Source organism: Varanus komodoensis, unplaced genomic scaffold, assembly GCF_004798865.1.
Source record: "Varanus komodoensis strain SLA01 unplaced genomic scaffold, ASM479886v1 scaffold20_1, whole genome shotgun sequence".
In the NCBI taxonomy this organism is placed as follows: domain Eukaryota; kingdom Metazoa; phylum Chordata; class Lepidosauria; order Squamata; family Varanidae; genus Varanus; species Varanus komodoensis.
This window is the reverse complement of record NW_025335587.1, coordinates 19,764,756-19,781,910: the sequence shown is the minus strand read 5'-3', so window position 1 is coordinate 19,781,910 and position 17,155 is coordinate 19,764,756. Positions and strand designations below refer to the sequence as shown.

The 17,155-nt window shown below is 58.6% G+C and overlaps 1 protein-coding gene across 3 annotated transcripts in view; it reads left to right on the top strand.

Annotated features, from left to right (window-relative positions):
• Positions 1-17,155, top strand: part of ULK2 (unc-51 like autophagy activating kinase 2) — a 45,813-nt gene that overhangs the window by 7,053 nt on the left and 21,605 nt on the right. For 2 of the 3 annotated variants that reach the window (XM_044430113.1, XM_044430112.1), the window contains exons 3-10: positions 1,088-1,129; positions 12,793-12,825; positions 13,466-13,502; positions 14,219-14,392; positions 15,091-15,164; positions 15,651-15,752; positions 16,497-16,555; positions 16,808-16,890. In XM_044430113.1, coding sequence (XP_044286048.1) covers positions 1,088-1,129; positions 12,793-12,825; positions 13,466-13,502; positions 14,219-14,392; positions 15,091-15,164; positions 15,651-15,752; positions 16,497-16,555; positions 16,808-16,890 — 604 coding nt within the window. The remainder of the gene's footprint in view (positions 1-1,087; positions 1,130-12,792; positions 12,826-13,465; positions 13,503-14,218; positions 14,393-15,090; positions 15,165-15,650; positions 15,753-16,496; positions 16,556-16,807; positions 16,891-17,155) is intronic. The other variant, XM_044430114.1, reaches the window with a different exon arrangement.

Below are 17,155 nucleotides of genomic sequence, written 5' to 3'. Positions count from 1 at the left end.
CGGGGCGGGGAGTATGTGAAGCACTGCTGGCTACCCAAAAAGCCCTGTTTGCTTTAAGAGAATGCATTTTGAATTGTTTGCTGTTTTTCCATGGTGGAAGCGACCCTGCGGCCTCTCTAGGCACATGTGATAGGGCATACGTCTTAAAAATAAAAAAAGGAAGCCACAAGGGCAGGGCAGTTAGTGTGTCATGCCAGAGCTCTCTTGCCGTGGGTTTCTTGCTGTGCTTCGGCCTTCCACAGCGGTTTCCTCAGCCTGACCCAGCCCTGGTGCCTTCCAGAAGGGCTGCTCTGCAGCTCCCAGCAGAACCCTGCTGGCCAGACCCCTGGGGGGTGCCAGGTTGGAGAAGGCTCTGTTACTGCTTCCGCCCTTCTCTTCTTCCTCCTCCTCCTATGCCCCCCTGCCCCCCAAAACAGCCAGCCAAGCAAAAAAACCAGCAGACTGCCCCATAGCCTGAGGGCTGTGGCAGAACCCCTGCTTGCCACGCAGAAGATCCCCAGGTTCTCCTGGAAAACATCGCTGCCCAAATGGCTCTAGAGCCGGGGCTGCCAGCCTTCAATGACCACGTGGAGCCATGTTCTGGCTCGGGATGAGGCCTTTTCACATGTCACCCGGCTCCGATTGCGGTGCTGCTACGTTTCCTGTGAGAACGCTCATCTTGCAGGGGCTGGTAGACCCGATGCTTGCAGGATCTACTCTTCTTTGCCTTTCAGACTAGACCCAGCAAGTCCACCACTGCCGTCTGGACACACAATAGACCCACACGCAAAATGACAGCACCGTGTAGATGTCAGCCTTTCCCAACTGGTGCCTTCCAAGTTGTGTTGGACACAATTTGCAGAAGTGCCTCAGCCAACAGGATGGAAGCTTCACATCCGGAGGGGCCTGGGTTGGGGAGGGCAGACTGGAGTAATCTGGTGGTATCAAGCACCACCCAACCATCAGGGCGGAGAGGTGAGGGGGCTCTTTGAAGCGCTCTAGTGCATCGGAGGAAGACCCCAGGACCAGCCTGTTGTCAAGCTGTCCCTCCCGAACGACATGACTCCTCTCAGTATTTCTCTGAACGGCACCTCTTTCTGTTTTCCAGGAGCTTCAGCATGAGAACATTGTCGCTCTCTACGATGTCCAGGTGAGCTGCTCTTCCTGTGTTTTCTTTGCAGCTGTCTCAGAATTTTACAGACGAAACTGTGGACGCAGCAGCTTCTGTGGGATATGGGTGTGTGTAGCTCCCTCAGCAGATGCTGCAGAGACCCGTGACGTCTTTTCCGAGCTCAGCAGGTTTATTGTGGCCTCTGCTGGGTGCGCGCGCATGCGTTTCATGAACCGACTGTGGCATGAAAGAAAAAGTTCCACCCGTCACAGGAAATCCCTGAGATGTGTTTATGCCGAGTGGCAGAAAGTAAGGGGCTGAATACTGGTCTGTGCACGAGCGTTTTAGAAAGAGCACGGTCCATCATTCTTGCCCTCTCTGGTGTCCTGCTAGATCCTTTGGACTCAGGATAATGGGAGTCGGCACCCAAAACATCTGGAGGAGCAGCAGGTCAGGAACAACTGCCCTCCTGGATCCCTGCAGAGGGGTTCAGGCCTAGAACTGAGAATTCCCCCTCCCACCCCCACACTGCTGGCATTAAAGCAAGACGCAAGACAGAGATTTTAGCTGTTTCTCAGTTTGTGCCCCTGCCGCCTCAGAGCCTCTGCCTCTTCCCAAGGTGGAAGGGTTGCCTGCCCCAAGTGCTTAGGGCAGCACGTGTCTTCCTGCATTTTCCACCTGGAGAGATGCGCGCTGTCTCCCGAGGCTGCTGGTGGCTGGACGCTGCCATGTGCACCTTGCCGGGCCGTCATCTTTGCTTGCTTGTCGGTGCAGAAATAATGTTCGCACTCAAGGGGGGCAGTGGGGAGAATGTCGGGGGGTGGCATTATGCCGCTCGCTCTCCCCGCCTCCCTGCACAGCAGGAACACGGGAAAGTCGTCCTTTGCCGAGTCGGCCCTACGATCCCCCCAGCTCAGTGTTGTCAGCACGGACTGGCAGCAACAGCTCTCCGGGGTTTCAGGCAAGCCTTTTTCCAGGCCAGCTCGGTCATGCCAGGAAGCAAACCTGGGGCCTTCTGCATCGCCGATAACTGTGCGGCGGAGCTCCGGATCCTGCCATGCCGGCTTTGGCCTGAAGTGGGACGGATGTGTGTCATTCCCTTTCCTTTGTGGCTCCAGACCTGCGGGACACAAAAATACCCCCGCAAGGAAGCAGGACGAGGCGCGTGGCTGCCAGGATAGGGCCAGATGTGAGGGAGAGGGTTGAACCTCCTGCCAGGCCTTGTTGGAGCCGATGCTGGTGCGACGGCAGCGTCTCCCCCTGCACGGGGGAGGGGAGGGGTCCTCAGGGGTTGTTCTGCTCCAAGAGGGCAATTTTGCCATTGTTTTTACTGTTACTTGTCAGGGGCTTCAGGTGGATTTATATCCTCAAAGATCAGACAGAAACAATTACAATGAAAAGGAACATCTGGCTTTTTTCTGATACGGTGTGGGCAGAGAGTGAGTTCAGCCACAGGCAGGATTTATGTACTAAGGGAGCTGCTGGCTGGAGGTGCTGGAAGTTGTAGTCCTGCATATTGGAAGATACTAGGTGGGAGAAAACTCTCTCTTTAATGTTGCGAGCTGCCTAGACTCTCAGTCCTTGGGTATAGGCAGGATATGAATAAATACACTACTATTACACTAAATACACTTCTGTACCAACATTTCTGCAAACCTGCACCTACACGAGGCGTTTCTCTCCTGCCACATTCCTAAAGGGTCAGAAAAAGGAGCCGAAATGAATTTGCCCTGCTTTTAATTCAGCTTTTCTAGACTCTTCCATACTCTCGCTTTACCAATTTGCTCAGCAAGGTTACCAGGAGCAGCTTTTTTTTTTTTTGGTCTTTAGTTGTTGGCTGGAACAATCTGTGGCTTAGGCTGCGCTGCATCATAACTTCCCAGCATGCCAGGAATTGTTTCCCAAAAACGAAATGTCACCCAAGGCAGAATAGCGAAAGATGCTGATGGCATCATTGGTTGCCAGCTGAAACAGAGCTCCCCTTTTTCCTTCTTTGCCTCTGTGGGAGGGTCACTGAGCAGCTGGGCTATTCCAGCAACACAGAGCGAGCGGCTGTGAACGAGCTTGTGATTCGAAGAGGACAGCTGTGCGAGATTCTTACCTTCCTCGGAACTTGGCTTTCGTTTCCCTGCGCACCCAAACTCTGGCCTGTAACCCATCCCAACTGGTTGGCCCCTTGGCCCTGGCTCCCCTCTTATATCCCATTTCGTTTTAAGATTTCTGCAGCGGCCGGAGGCTGTGACCTAAAACGAGGTATCCAGCAAGTAAGCCGAAGGGGGGAATCAAGGGAAACGTGCTGGCTGGCCAGGGCTGCATTGACTCACGGCCGCTTAGCACAGTCGTTTTTCCGTTCCTAACCCGCCTTGCAGGGCATTCTCTCAGGGCGGAATGTATTTTGGCTCAGACGGGCCTCCTTCCTTGGGAATGGCTCCGGCTAGGCTGGTGTTGCCTGCTCAGGGCAGCCGCGTTTCTCCAGGACCTCTGGCAGAGGGTTCTCCCCCTTTGGGTACCACCCTTGCCAAGAGCAGCCGCCCCTCCCCTTCCCGACAAGAAGGGCCTCGGGACACAGTGCCGTCGAGCGGTGGCCTCCTGGTCCCCAAGGGCCTCTTGTGTGGAGCTTAGCGTGTGTATGGGTCGCCTTGCCTGTCCCTGGTAAAGCGAGGGGGGGCAGTGGCACCGCCCCCCTGCTGCGTTTCTGATCGGGCACTCGCCTTGCTGTTCCGCACAGCCACCCCCCCCCCCCCCCGTGAGCCCCACACGGCCAGTTCTGCTTTCTCCTCCGTGGAGCAGGAAGACGAGGGCTGGCTTGTGCCAGCGGCTCGCAGCAGCCCTCTGCCGCTTTTCTTCTGTGAAGGTTACTGGGAAGCATGGCTCCCCTCTCGTTCTCCTGGGCGTCCAGCCCCTCGGTGGGGCTGGATGGCAGGCCAGGGTCTCCTCCCCCGTCTGGCCATGGGCTGGGGTGAAAGCCCGCCCGTTTGCTAAAGCTGGGCAGGTGGCAGGATTCGGCTGAGGCAGTCCGGCCCGGTGGAAGGTGCGTGGCAGGCCACTGCAGCTGGCCGACCTGTGGGGTGGCCGGCCGGCCGGCCTCCTCCGTCTGGGGTGCGAGGCTGTGCGATGTCGCCTGGCGCCGGCTTTGGTGAGGCGATAACGATGTGCGGCCCACACAGGATGGGCCGGTCTTTGCTGCTGAGCTCATCAGTGTCTCTGTTGTCGTTGTCGCCCTCCCACTGGACAATGCCCTATAGGCTGGCGGGCTCTGGATGCCCTTTGCGGCCGAGGCCGGGGGGGGGGGGGCATGTTGCATGGGAAACAGGCCAGAGCACTTCGGGAAAAGTGTGTTCTGCTCTGGTTCCACTCGTCGGGCTCGTAGCCACACCTGTTTCGATTCGGTCCACGCGACAAGGCACCGTGCGAGCGGAATCACGGTTGCCGGATTGTGCGAGCGCCGGCCACCCTCCAGTGGTGTGCGTAGGCGGCGTGGTACCGAGGTGCTCCGCTCGGCCCGGTGGCCCTCTTGAAGGCTGCTGCAAACACGCCTGGCCTGAACAGAGCCGGGCGAGGGACGCTGAGCGGAGGCAGCGAGCAGCAGGGCCGGGTTCAGTCCTGGGGGACATGGTCTGGGGGCCGGCAGGGGACATGGTCTGGGGGCCGATGGGGCCGAAGACGAGTGGGCCGAGGCCAGAATAGTTCCTTGGAAAGCTCTTCCTGTCAGCAGCTGAGCTTTAGGAGAGGTATCTCAATCTCCCAGAAAGCAGGGAAGCCATGCAAACGCTGGGAAGCAGCCAAATTGACTGGGGGCCAGGCTCCTGCAGATCCCGGGAGGGCCGACTTTTGCCCCTGGGCCCGCAGTGGGTGGGGGTTTAGCTCCTCTGGGAGGCTTGGGCCTCGGGGCAGATCCTGTGCTCAGCCTGGATCTGACTGCAGTCGAGCTGCTCTTGACAGGCCCCTTCAAATGGGCCAGTTCAGGTCTGCCCAGTCTTAGGGTCGGTTCGTACCCTGAGATCTCAGTGGGCAGAAGCGCGTGCATGCTCATCCATGCACGCTAATGTACATTGTGCCCAAGTCCCCGTCAAGTAGTGCAGCCTCCCACCACCTGGTTCCTTCCACACAGTCCTGACTGAAATGCCCATCATCCCCAGCCAGCAGGGCCTCGCATCCATCTTTTTGCAGGCCTGCAGCTTCTGCAGTAGTTCCAGAAGCTGCCTCTGCGGAGAAGAATGGAAGCAGGCCACCCTTTGACCCGTCTCTAGCCATTGGTGAGCAGAGCCAGCCTGAAAAGCGGCCGCCCCGTTAACCTTGTGGCATTCCATCCCGAAAGAAGGAAGGGCCGGGAGGCGCCTTCCCTGCGGTGCGTGGGTCTCCCAAATGGCTGCCGCGTGCTTCAGCGGTGGAGGAGGGTGAGGTGCTGCGGGGGCGTCCCCTCTGCTTCTCCATCCCTTCCCTGCTCGGCTTTTGTAGGGGCTGGCGAGAGGTCACCCTCCGTCCGTCGCGAAGCGGTGGGCTTGACGTGGGAGGGCGGGCGGAGCGCCTGTACAGGGGCACTGCCTGCTGGCCGCCTTGGTGCTCTCGCTGGCACCCCGGGTCGCTGACTGCCCCTTCCGTTGATTTAGCAGCCACGAAGGGTCCTCGCGAAGCCCCGGGCTCTCGCATTGCAGGGGACAAAAAGCCAGGGGGGTGTCTGTGGCCCGTGGAAACGTGGGCAGCCGCTTCTGCTAATCATCCGGACGCAGGGGTGTTGGAGTGTTGCTTAGCATGGACGGAGGCTGATGCGCTCATGCGTTTGGAAACAAGCCCTGGTGAATTGAGAAGCCATTAACGTCCGTGCCCGGCCTGACAGTTGAAGAGCGTCGCGGTGAAGCGCCGGCCGATAATTGCTGTAGCTTCCCATCAGGTTCCTCCGTGCGTTCTTGAGCAAGGCAGAGGCCGCGCTGAATCAAATCGCGCGAGCCCGGCCTGCATCCTCTGCGGAGCGTGCAGGCAGCTGAAGCAAGCGGGAGGGAGGTGGGGCGATGGCGGGACACTGCTGCTGCTCTGAGAGGGACAGGAGGGAGGTGGGCCCCCCCCAGTTCTGTGAGCGGGGCTTGGCGGTAGATGCTGCTGAGGGACCGTCTCTGCCCGAGGCACTGCCCACGGATGCCGGGAGCTCTCGCCTGCCACGCCGTCTCCCGCCCAGGCCCTCTGGGTGTGTTGGGGCGATGCCAACCATCCTCCGGCCAGAGGAGTCAGTGGGATGCTGGGGGCAGCGGCCTCTGGACAGGATGGACCCACCAGGTCGGGGGAGGCTGTCCTGGAGGGCTGCTGAGGGTTGGGGTACGGAAGAACAGGCTCGGTCTTGACCGAGCCGGCGTGAGGCAGCGCCCTGTTCTCACTACATTCTTCCGCCTTGCAGCTGGATCTTGCTGCCCCGACCAGCAAGCAAGCCCAAATTGAAAGCCCGGATCCAAGTCACAGCCAGTTCAGCGCAGTCATGGGGTGAAGGCCATTTCTGGAAACAGGGAGGGGGCCGGGCGAGCTTTCCGGAGGGACAGGGTGCGCCATCATTAGGAGCCGCAACCGAAAGGCCCCGCCCCAGAAGCCTTGCAGCTGTGCTCTTGCCAGTCGCGGGGCACAGAGCCAGGCCGCTGTGAAGATCCCAGCGGCTGGGCGCCTGAACCTGCCGTTTTCTGGGTCAGACCCCCTCAGCCACACAGGTCGTCTTCCCCGCACTTCAGAGGCCTCTTTCTAGCTGGCGATGCCGGGACCTCTGCGTGGCGGGGGGTCATTCCAGCTCTGCACGATGCTCCCAGCGAAATCGGGTTAGGCAGTGCTGATAAGGCACAGACGGTGGTTTGCGTGGCTGGCGTATTAATTTGTGCGCTGCTCTGCAGATTTCCAAAGGTGTTGCCACACAAGCTGTTCTTCCGAAGGCAGAATTTGTCCACACGATGCAGGGAGCTGCTGCTGCTGCGAGCAGCCAGCATCCTCCTCGCTGGATTCAGTCTCCACCTCGATCCTCCCAAGGCAGATGGACCATTTGGGCTCCCACCTGCTCGCGAGTCCGGCTTCGCAGCCCGCCCCGCATTTTGGCAGCCGCGGTCTGAGCGTCACCCTGGGAACGGTGCACGCCTGCCATTACCAGCCTCCGCCTCGTCTCTCAGGGCGAGCGCAGTATGCCTGTGTGACCCGCCGGGGCCAGAACGCACCCGCAGAATTGTGTGCTCGCGTCTTCCTCTGTTGCACCCACACCAGCCAGGCCTTGCGGGCCCCGCAAGGGCAGTCTGTGTGGCCCTGCCCCAAAGCGCTGGGCTGCTTCCCGTGGGCGGCTACTGGCAAAACAGGTGAGCTGGCGGGAGAGGGAGAGCAGGCTCCCACCCTCCTTCCCCTGTGCCCAGTTCTGGAAAGAAGCAGCCAGTCCGGGCAGGGCAGGGCAGCCCCCCCCACCCCACATGCAGCATAGGAGTGCACTGGGGGGGCTTCACGTCCTGTCCCCCACCAGCCCCCAGCAGGCTAGTGGGAGAGAGTGCAGACTTGCGTCATCCGTGGGCTTTTTGCAAGGCTGAGGGTGTGCCCCAGAATGTGCCACGCTGGGATTAGGGGGCGGACACAGTTGGTCCAGTCGATCTGGTTACTCCTTAGTTTTATTTTAGTAGAAGATGCATAATACGATCAGCGCTTGAAGCATTTTGTATCTAACATTAAACACGGCATGTAAAATGCACTCTTAAAAACAGTTTGAACTGCAGTAGCGATACGGATCTCATTCTCAAATCCCGGACAGAGCGGTGTGTCCTAGTGGTTAGAGTATGGGAGGTGGACTCGGGAGGCCCAGTCATGAGCCTGTGCTCAGCCTTGAAGCTCGCTGGGTGGCCTTGGGCCAGTCCTTGACTGCCAGACATACCTACTTGGCAGGGCCGCTGGAAGGATGAGTGGAACGGAGAACGGTAAAGCAGCGTTTGTCTTGGATGTCTGACCAAACGGTTTGTCCGTTGCCCCATCAAAAAGGAGAAGGCAAAAGCCTGGAAAACACAAACCAGAAAAATACAGGCGGAGGACAAATCGTGGAGAAGGAACACATTTCCCCCCGAGGATTTTTGAGAGATGTGTACACTTCCCACCTCCGTTTCCCCCCACACGTTTTCATTTCTGCATCACACGTTGGCAAATAGCCGTGGGCCGTTTTTCAAGTAGTCGGCCTTCCTGCAAGCTTGACCAGTTTGAGCCTTGGGCTAATTTCAAGAGGAGATCGGTTTCCCTCTGCGAACGCGGAATGAACTGTCTACAGGGCAGTGCTGGGGGAGCGGTCTGTGCAGGATTTGGCTGGGGGTCTGTCGCTTCGGAGCAGCTCACGAGGCGGGCCGTCCTCTGCGGCTCCTCTCCTCCCCGGTTCCCCCGCCAGCCTGCCTTGCTGACGGGGACGCGCCATGGCAACACAAGGTTTGCATGGAAACCTGTCCAGGAATGAGTGTTCCCATCACTGGCAAAGTGATAAATCGGCCCTGCCCATCAATCGCCTTGGCGCATCAGCAGGAGCCACTTCACAGAGAGCGTTTTGGGCGGGTGCATGAAGCCGCCTGCGGCTGGCAGCCAGCTGAGGCAGCAGAGCCTGAACACGGGACACAGTTTCCCCTGGCGAAGCAGCCCCCAAGTGCCAGAGCTCCTCTGTTATGGGGTCTGAATTCCTTGAGGAAGTTAGATTATTTCTGGCACAATAGGCCATTTCCCTGGCAAAATAGTTCAGGGCAGCTCCGTTGCAGAAGTGTCGGGGCCGTGAGCTGTTACAGGAGGGCTGGCAGGGTGAGCCATGCTACGAAGAGCTAATTCTGGGCGCAAATTTTGGAGGGGGAGTGGTGCCGAAGAGTTCCGAGCTGGGACGTCCGTGGTCTTGTACCAGTGGGCCTGTGACAGAAGGGAAAGAGGTGGTGTGTCTCCGCTTCGGATGTGTCGGTAGAGTCTTTGCACAGCCGTGCCTCCGGTCTTGGGTGGCTGTTTGTGATTATGCATTCCCCTCCATTTCCTGAAAGAACTTCGAAAGGCAGCCGCAAGTGCAGGGAATCAGGTGGGGAGAAAAGCGAGCGCTTAACTGTCCCAAATACGCCTGCTGGGCGTGAGGGAGAGACGAACTTGCCACTTCCTGATTTGGTCAGCTGCTTTCCAAAAGGCCCCCAACCTGGTGGCGGAGCGCACAGCCGGCAGCGCTTTGCACAGGGAACTCGTGCTCCAGGCTTGAGGAATAACTCGGGAATGCCCCGCCTCGTCAGCTGCGGGCAGCGGCTGGTCTGGAAGCTTCTGCTTCTTCGCAAGTATGCAGAAACTGGATTCGTGGGCACTTGGCTGCAGAGCCCAGGGTCGAAGGGCCGCATCCTACTCCTAGTCTTACCCTGGATAACTAGTAAAGTCTGTGTGAGGAGGGGAGATGCCGGGAGCCCGCTGCCCTTTGCCCTCCCATGGTTGGCAGCTGGCGGGGATAAGCGAAGCCATTCCTTCCCCTGTGAGGACAAGTCTGGGGAATATTGTCTGTTGGGTGGTCTAGTAATGTGATGAATCTTGCCTGCCCGCCCAGTGGGCCAAGCTAAGCGGACGGGCTGGATGGAAGTGGAAAGGGCAGGCGTTGAATCTCAGGACCCGCAGGGACGACAGCGCACAGATGTGGGCAGCGGCCAAACGAGCGGGAGAGGTGTGGGCAGGAAGGAGAACAGGCGCATCCTGGGATGTGGCTGAATCAGGCCGTTGCTCAAGAGGGCCCTGGCCGGGTGCCAGTTCTGCTGACTGGCTGCAGCGCTGCCCTGCCCCTCCGGGACGTCTGTCGGCCTGTTCCAAGCCCTGTTGCCCCACAGGCTGTTCCAGGGAGCACACCCAAGCCTGTGGTTTGCCCCCCCTCCCCCCGGAATCCCTCCTGTTCATGAGAATGGATGTGTGCGGTTCCGCCGTGTGATTTGGCAGGCAGATGGGGCTGGCGCTCCGGCTCCGACTTCTGGGATCAGCATGTTCGCCGTGTGAAGGTCCAGTATGTGAAACAAGCTCCAACTCTCCTTGCGGTGGAGGGGGGGCGGCTTCCAGACTCTTCTGGAAGAGACTCATCCCTGGCCTAGAGAACTCCCTTGTTGCCTGGACTGACTGTTGTGTCTTTCTGTCCTGCCTGCTTCTAGTTTATTTCTTGGGCATTGACCGGGGGACTGTCTGGGCATCTGTGCACGAATCAGTATAGAAGGAGTGAAGCCAGCCTTCCCCACCCTGGGCCATCTGTTCCGTGAGGAGTGGCGGTTGGCCCTACCCACCTGCCAGCCAGGCCAGAACTCAGGTGGAACCTCTGTGGCAGGTCCCACGTTCAGTCCCTGGCATCTCACGGGGCTGGGAAAGCTCCCACCTGACACCCCGGGGCCGACTGCCGCCGGTCAGTATCAGCAGAGCCGAGCTAGGTGGCCTGGCTGTCTTACCGGGCAGCTTCCACTGTTCCCGTGTCTCGCGTTTTTGGCCGTGCCTGGAGCACAGGGTCTCCCCTTGCTAGACTGACACTGGCTGCAGGGCCAGAGGGGCCCTCGAGTCGCGCCCTGCGATCAGGCCGCCATCTTTGCTCCGCCCAAATGCTCCAGCTTTCAGGGAAGGGGCCTCGTTTGAATCGGGCTCCAGGGACTGGCATTCTCTTCTAGGCTCTGCGCTAGCAGGAATAATCCGGCGCATTCTCCACTTTTGGGAAAGGGGTGCAAGAACGCCAGCAAGCCGACCGGATGGACTTTCGGTGCTGGGCTACACCACAACGCCGTGTAATTGAGATGGTGCCCTCGGTGTCTTTGTCCCTGCCATTGAGGAAGGTTTCCTTTCAGGCGGGTGAATTTCTCCGTGCAGCTGGACAGCGCACTGAGCCGCTTGCAGCAAAGGGGGCCGCCCTGTGTGGAACTGAAGTCCAGCCAGTGCAGCCGATGGGCAGAGGGGATAGAAGGTGCCTTCCCAGTCGCTTGGGCCACAGCGTGTTCCTTACCTGGCTTTGCAATGGGTACAACGCCTCATCCGAATGGGCTGCCGTAGCCAAGTACACTCTGCCTTGGTGTGGCATCCGTTGTGAGAGGTGCGGCTGCTCTGGGCAGCTCATGGGTGACGGAGCTGCGTTTGAGGGAGCACCTCCGCCTCACATCACCTGGGCGAAGATGCGCTTTGAACCAGGCGCGTCCCGGCCACAGACACGTTTCCACTGTGGCTCTTCCTGGCAGCCCTGGACGAGTCCCAGCCAGCCAGCCAGCCAGTCAGCCAGCCAGCGTGGGTGCATTTTCTACAGCTGGGCAGCAAGAGCAGTTGCTGTCAGTCTCCAGGGAACCCGCTTACAGTCGGATCTTTGTCCTTGAAGCCGGTTCCTCCCTTCTGGCAGGCCGCACAGTTGAAACACGGACAGCTCGGGAGAGGGCAGGCCTCTGGGGAGGATCTCGGCCATGTTGCTGGATCCGATTTCTCCTGAATCACGAGGATGTCCCATGTCAGGAGCTCGGCTCTGCCCAGCAGTTTGCTCGGAGCCGGTGAGGCACTGGCACGGAGTGAGGCGCTTGTCAGCCAGGACTCCCAGATCGAGTGCACCCTTGGCAGCTTCCTAAGGTCTGGGCCAGTTGCTGCCTTGGCCAGGGAGAAGCGGCCTTCCTGGGGCAGCCCTTTGGCCGTCTTTGCACTCCCCGGCCTGCTGCAGTCCAAGACAGAGCCTCTGAAAACAGGCTCCCCTGCGTCGGTTCCGTGGGCTACACTTGGGTCTTCGAGTGGTCAAATTCCTCAGGCTGGCTTCGAATCACAGGGCTCCTTTCTCGGAAGCTGCATGGAAAAATGGCAAAATAAATCTGTTTGTTTCCCGATGTTCAGTCTTGTGCTGGCAGCAAAAGGGATCTGTCCAGGAAAGGCTGCGTAGGGATTTTGCAGCATTTTCTCCCAAGTAGCCCAAGCGCCGGCCTGCCTGTTACAGGAAAAACTCTTGGTCAAAGGTAGGCGATGCGGGGGCTCCCGGCCCCCTGCTGGGTGAACCCCACCGCCCCGCCTGCCGCTGCCACCCCCCCAACATCTGCCAGCATGGAGCCATTTTCTGTTTTGGGGTGGACTTGCCCCTCTGCTGCCTGCTGCAGAACAGTAGCCGGGCTCGGATGCAGCCGATAATGGCAGCGCATCACAAATAGATGGGAGGAGCTGCCTGTTTCTGATGGGAAACCACTGGAACGCTTTGGCTGAATAAGCAGAAATGTAGTTATGGCGCACCGTGTCCACAGACTCGTGTCTTGCTCAGCAGCTGGGCACGCCAGGCTCTGGCTTGCCCACGCTCCCCCCAGAGACCACTGGTCTCGCAGGCTGCACCACACAGTCTGTTGAAAGGAAACCCCCTCATTTCAAAACCCTCCCGATGCCTTGAAAGCTGAGAAGCGGAGAGATGGAAAGCAGACGGATTTCCCCTGTGGTTGGAGGAGGAGGATCTTAGCGGAGGTCAGAGCCCTCCTTCCTCGGCAGCAGAGTGGCACAAACGAACAGTCACGTTTGGCTCGAGCCCAGGGCCCAGGTGCAGCAGGTGGCCCTGGGGAGGCCGCGGACCTTGGGGCAGGGGCTTCGCCTTCCAGAAGTTTCCGCTTCGATCCCCATCAGCGCCAGGCAGGGCTGGGGAGAAACCCCTGCCTGAAGCCCGGAGAGCCGAAGTCTGTCTCGTGTTGACCATCCCAGGTGTGGTTTGATCCCTTTAACAAGACGTTTCTGTGCTTCTCTTTCAGGAGATGCCCAACTCTGTCTATCTGGTAATGGAGGTGTGTATTCCTCTTTGCAATTCCTCCTTGTTCGGTTGCGGGTGCGTCGTTTTGCTTTTTGTCTCGAAACGAAAGCGGCTTCCATATTTGCAGTCCTGCATCACACACCCTTTCCCCCACAGTGGGATTGTGCTGAATGTCTCTGGGAACCCAAGTCTGTGTTAATTTCAGATGAGCTAGTGAATACCCTGGACTCTGTAAATTCTGCAACACTTCCATTCCAAACACGTGATTCTTAAACAAAATATCTCCTAAATCTCTGTTGCCCTCCCAAATTAATGAAGGACGAATTAATTCTGTTACTCATCTGCTATTCTGTTTGCTCTGATTTGCTGCTTTCTTTAGCCACTTTGTGCAAACAAGCCACGATGAGAAACAGATGTGACCGCAAGGGTTATTTGGACCCACCCTGACATACATAGCATTGCCCCATGGATAGATCAGAAAATTGAGACGGGGTATCTGTGGGCAAAAGGGGCAGTTAACGGATCAGGCGAGCCTGCGGAGTGCGCCTCATCCCTTCACCAAGGGCTGTCGATCAGGCCATACCGTGTCTGTCTCTGACTCTATGGGCAAGCAGTGTGAAAATAATTCAGAAATCAAGTTGATCTGACCCTAACGCCTTTTCTCATCTGGACAGTACTGCAATGGCGGAGACCTGGCGGATTACCTGCAAGGTAATGAATTGCCATCGGCTCTTGAGTTACACTTAATTGCTGTAGAGGGCCGACTCCTTCGGTGTTTCTTTTCTGCATCGTTCCTAAAGGGGAGGGGAATAGTTCATATTTAATTTGTAAAGTTGTCAGTAAATGAAAATATGGGCTAAAATTGACCTCTGTTGCTTTTGGCCCTGCTCTCTCCATGTAGCTGTTTAAAAATAGTTTTTAAAACAGTTAATGCCAGGTGAGGGGAAACAGGCTGCGAATCTTCATGCTCAGTGGGAGAGCGAAGCCTCTAAGACAGCTGGCTTTGCTTTGATTTCCTGAGTCCTGCTCCCAAACATTTCCCAAATGATCTGCTGGAGGAGGATAAGGAATTGTGAGGAGCAGCAGCCGGACTGGGAGGAGCAGGGTTTCTGCCTCCCTGGGGACTGGGCAGAGCAAGGCCTCTCTCTCGCAAGCGGCAAGCCGAAGAAAAGTGGCTGGCGATGCAAAATGGGGAAAGAGCAGAGCGGCCTTCCCCAGCCCCGAGCCCGTGAAACTTTGGGCTGCACTTCCCAGCAGCCTCCCAGACCGCTGGCTAGATGGGGATTGCAGCCTGACGCACCCAGAGGGTACTGGGCTGGGGACTGCTGCCCGGGGGGCGGGCGGGCGGAGGAGAGCAGGCGCTGGGCGCTCGCTGGGGCTCAGCGTGCTCGGCCCGCGGTGCTCAGCAGGGCCTCTTCTCCCCGCAGCCAAAGGCACGCTCAGCGAGGACACCATCCGGGTGTTCCTGCAGCAGATCGCGGCGGCCATGCGCGTCCTCCACAGCAAGGGCATCATCCACAGGGACCTCAAGCCGCAGAACATCCTGCTGTCGTACGCCAGCCGGCGGAAGGCCAGCCTGAGCGGGGCGCGCATCAAGATAGGCGAGTCAGGGCTTGCTGGGGCCTCGGCTTTCGCCCTCCCGGCTTGGCGCCGCCGAGGGGTCGGTGTTTTTAGGGCTGTGCCTGGAGCCTCGTGCGGCTTGAGCGTCACTCCGGCTCCTCGGGCGGCTTCTTGTGGAAGATGTGGCCCTGAGGGCAAACCTCGCCCAGCGTTTTGGGAAGCTCGGCCGGCCTGGTGCCTGTGGGTGGATCAGGCTGCAGCTTTCAGCATGCTGGGGACTGTAGTCCCGCACACTGGTGGGGCACCAGGTGGGCAGGTCTGGCCGAGACTGTTCTGAGCGTGCCTCCAAAAATGCACAGAGTGTGGGTGAGATCGGCATGCGCGTGCTGCAGGTGTGCTTGGCTGCAGCCTCGGCCCAGTGAGTTTTACGACCGCAGCGTCCACAGATGTTTTTCTTTCCCTGGGCAGGCCCTTCCGTCATCCTTGCCCGGGAATTTCTGCTCAGCTGCTGGCTGGGGCCCAGTTCCACCTCCATCAGCACCCAGCCGATGCTGTGGTCAGGGGAGGCGGGTTGTGGGGGGAGCCTCTGCCTTGGGAGGCCCCATTGGAGTGGCATTCTCCCTGTACCCGTCGTCTTGCCGCATCAGGGGCCGGCAAGGTGGGCCGCGACAAACCTGCCCCTCGCGCTCTCCTCCTGGCGGGCAATGAGGGGATCGACGCTGTGCTCCTCTCCCAACAGCTGACTTTGGGTTCGCTCGCTACCTCCAGAGCAACATGATGGCAGCCACGCTGTGCGGATCCCCCATGTACATGGTGAGTGGCGGCACCGCCAGCTCTTCCCACAGCCGTGGGATGTCAGATGCGGAGCGTTAATGGTGGTCCTCCAGTGTGACCTGTGAAACGGGAAGTGGAGCCTTCGACTTCAGAGCTGCGGCACCTCCCGGGGGCCGGCGGGGTGATTTGGCCAGGAATGGCTTTGCTGTGAGCAGAGCGCACGCTTCCCCAGCCAGGGACTGGCCAAACACCTTGGGATCAGACTCCCACGGTCCCCAAGAACTGGGGGTGCGGGCTGGAGTGGAAGCAAAGTGGCCTCCACAACTCACAGGGTGCCTCGGCTGGCGAAGGCCGACAGGCAGGGCAGGGCCCTCCGAGCCGCTTGGGATGTTCCGTGGCCTGTGCCACAAGGACCGAGGAGCGATTCCGGGTGTCCTCGGCCGTCGTGTGGGGTCCTGCGAGCAGGGCAGCGCGGGTCTGTGTGAACTGGCCCACTGTGCGCATCAGGCCTGTGTGTTCCCCCAGGCTCCCGAGGTGATCATGTCACAGCACTACGATGCGAAAGCCGACCTGTGGAGCATTGGAACGGTGATCTACCAGTGTCTGGTTGGGAAGCCGCCTTTTCAGGTAGGGCCAGCGTAGCTCAACCTGTCATCCTGCCCTTAGAGGGGGCAGAGCGTGGGATTGCGCATTTCTCTGCCCCCCCTCTTTCACACGATGCACCCTCTGCCTTAAAGGGCACCCTTTTAAGGGCACGATTCACCCTCCCTCTATTTCCAGGCACTTGAGAGCACACCATGCATTTCTTAATGGGTCTTCAACTGGTGACTGTTTCAAATGCTTTTGTATTTTACTATGTGAACAGTTTTATATGATATTGTTTGGACTGGACTGCCCGCCCTTCCATGTCAGGAGTGGTACCTTAGAGAGCGGGAAACAAGGGTACTTTGGAAGGAGAGGAGACTGGAGAGGCCGGGGCATGAGCAGCCCTGGGCTGCTTCAGCCCCGTTCCCTCCTCTTCCAAAACGTTTTCACAGGATGGACGGAAAAGTCCGTCTAACAGAGTGTGGACAGCCTTGCGAAGGACTAGAAGGCTTGTGAGCCTCCGGAGGGTGCAGCCCCTAAGATGGCCGCAAGCCGGCCAAAGAGCTTGGGATCGTGGGCCACACAGAAATAGGACACGTTAACTGCAGGCGTGAGGGATGGCTTTGGAGGGTGGTAGGGAGCAGGGCGGGCAAGCAACTCGGGGCGTGAACGGTGCTTCACCTGGGCTTCTCTCCGCACCGGACTAAATTGGTTTTACGCAAGCGTATTTATTCGCAGTTTCAGGCCCCAGCTTTGACTAACCGTATTTTCCCCATGCCTTTGCAGGCAAATAGTCCTCAAGACCTGAGAACGTTTTATGAGAAGAACAGGAATCTAATGCCTAGGTATGTATACCTTTGGGATTACCTGTGGGGATCCAAAGGTGTGAAAGGTCCGCCTCCGGGAAGGGTGGCAGTGCAGAACACCCTTGGTGCGTTTGTCCGCTGCAGCCTTCTCCGTCCTGGTTTGGGCTGCAGTAGCCATCTGCCGGTAGCCGGAGGAGGCCAGCTTGAGCAAGGTGTGGCTCCGTGGGATTCAGTGGGTCCACACAACAGCTATTTAAAATTGCACCACTGTTTCGCTTCTTCTGTGTTCAGTGTCCCCAGGGAAACATCTCCTTACTTGGCCGACCTGCTCCTGGGCTTGCTGCAGAGAAACCAGAAAGACAGAATGGACTTTGGTGAGTAGAACTTCAATCTGGACTCTTACCCTACCCAGTAGTTCCTTGTGTGCTTTGGGATGAACCGGTCGGTGTGCGGGAGCAGGCAAGGAGGCGTCTCAAATTCTGGGTTGGTGGGCTAGTCCATCGGGTGAGGCTAGGCGATTGCATTTTGCAGACCAGTTCTAACTGCTGTGAGTGTAATCTTCTTGCGTCACACAGAACTCTTCTTCAGAGGTCATCGTTCAAAGGAAGGGTGCTTGTTTTACATGCATGAGGTACCTTC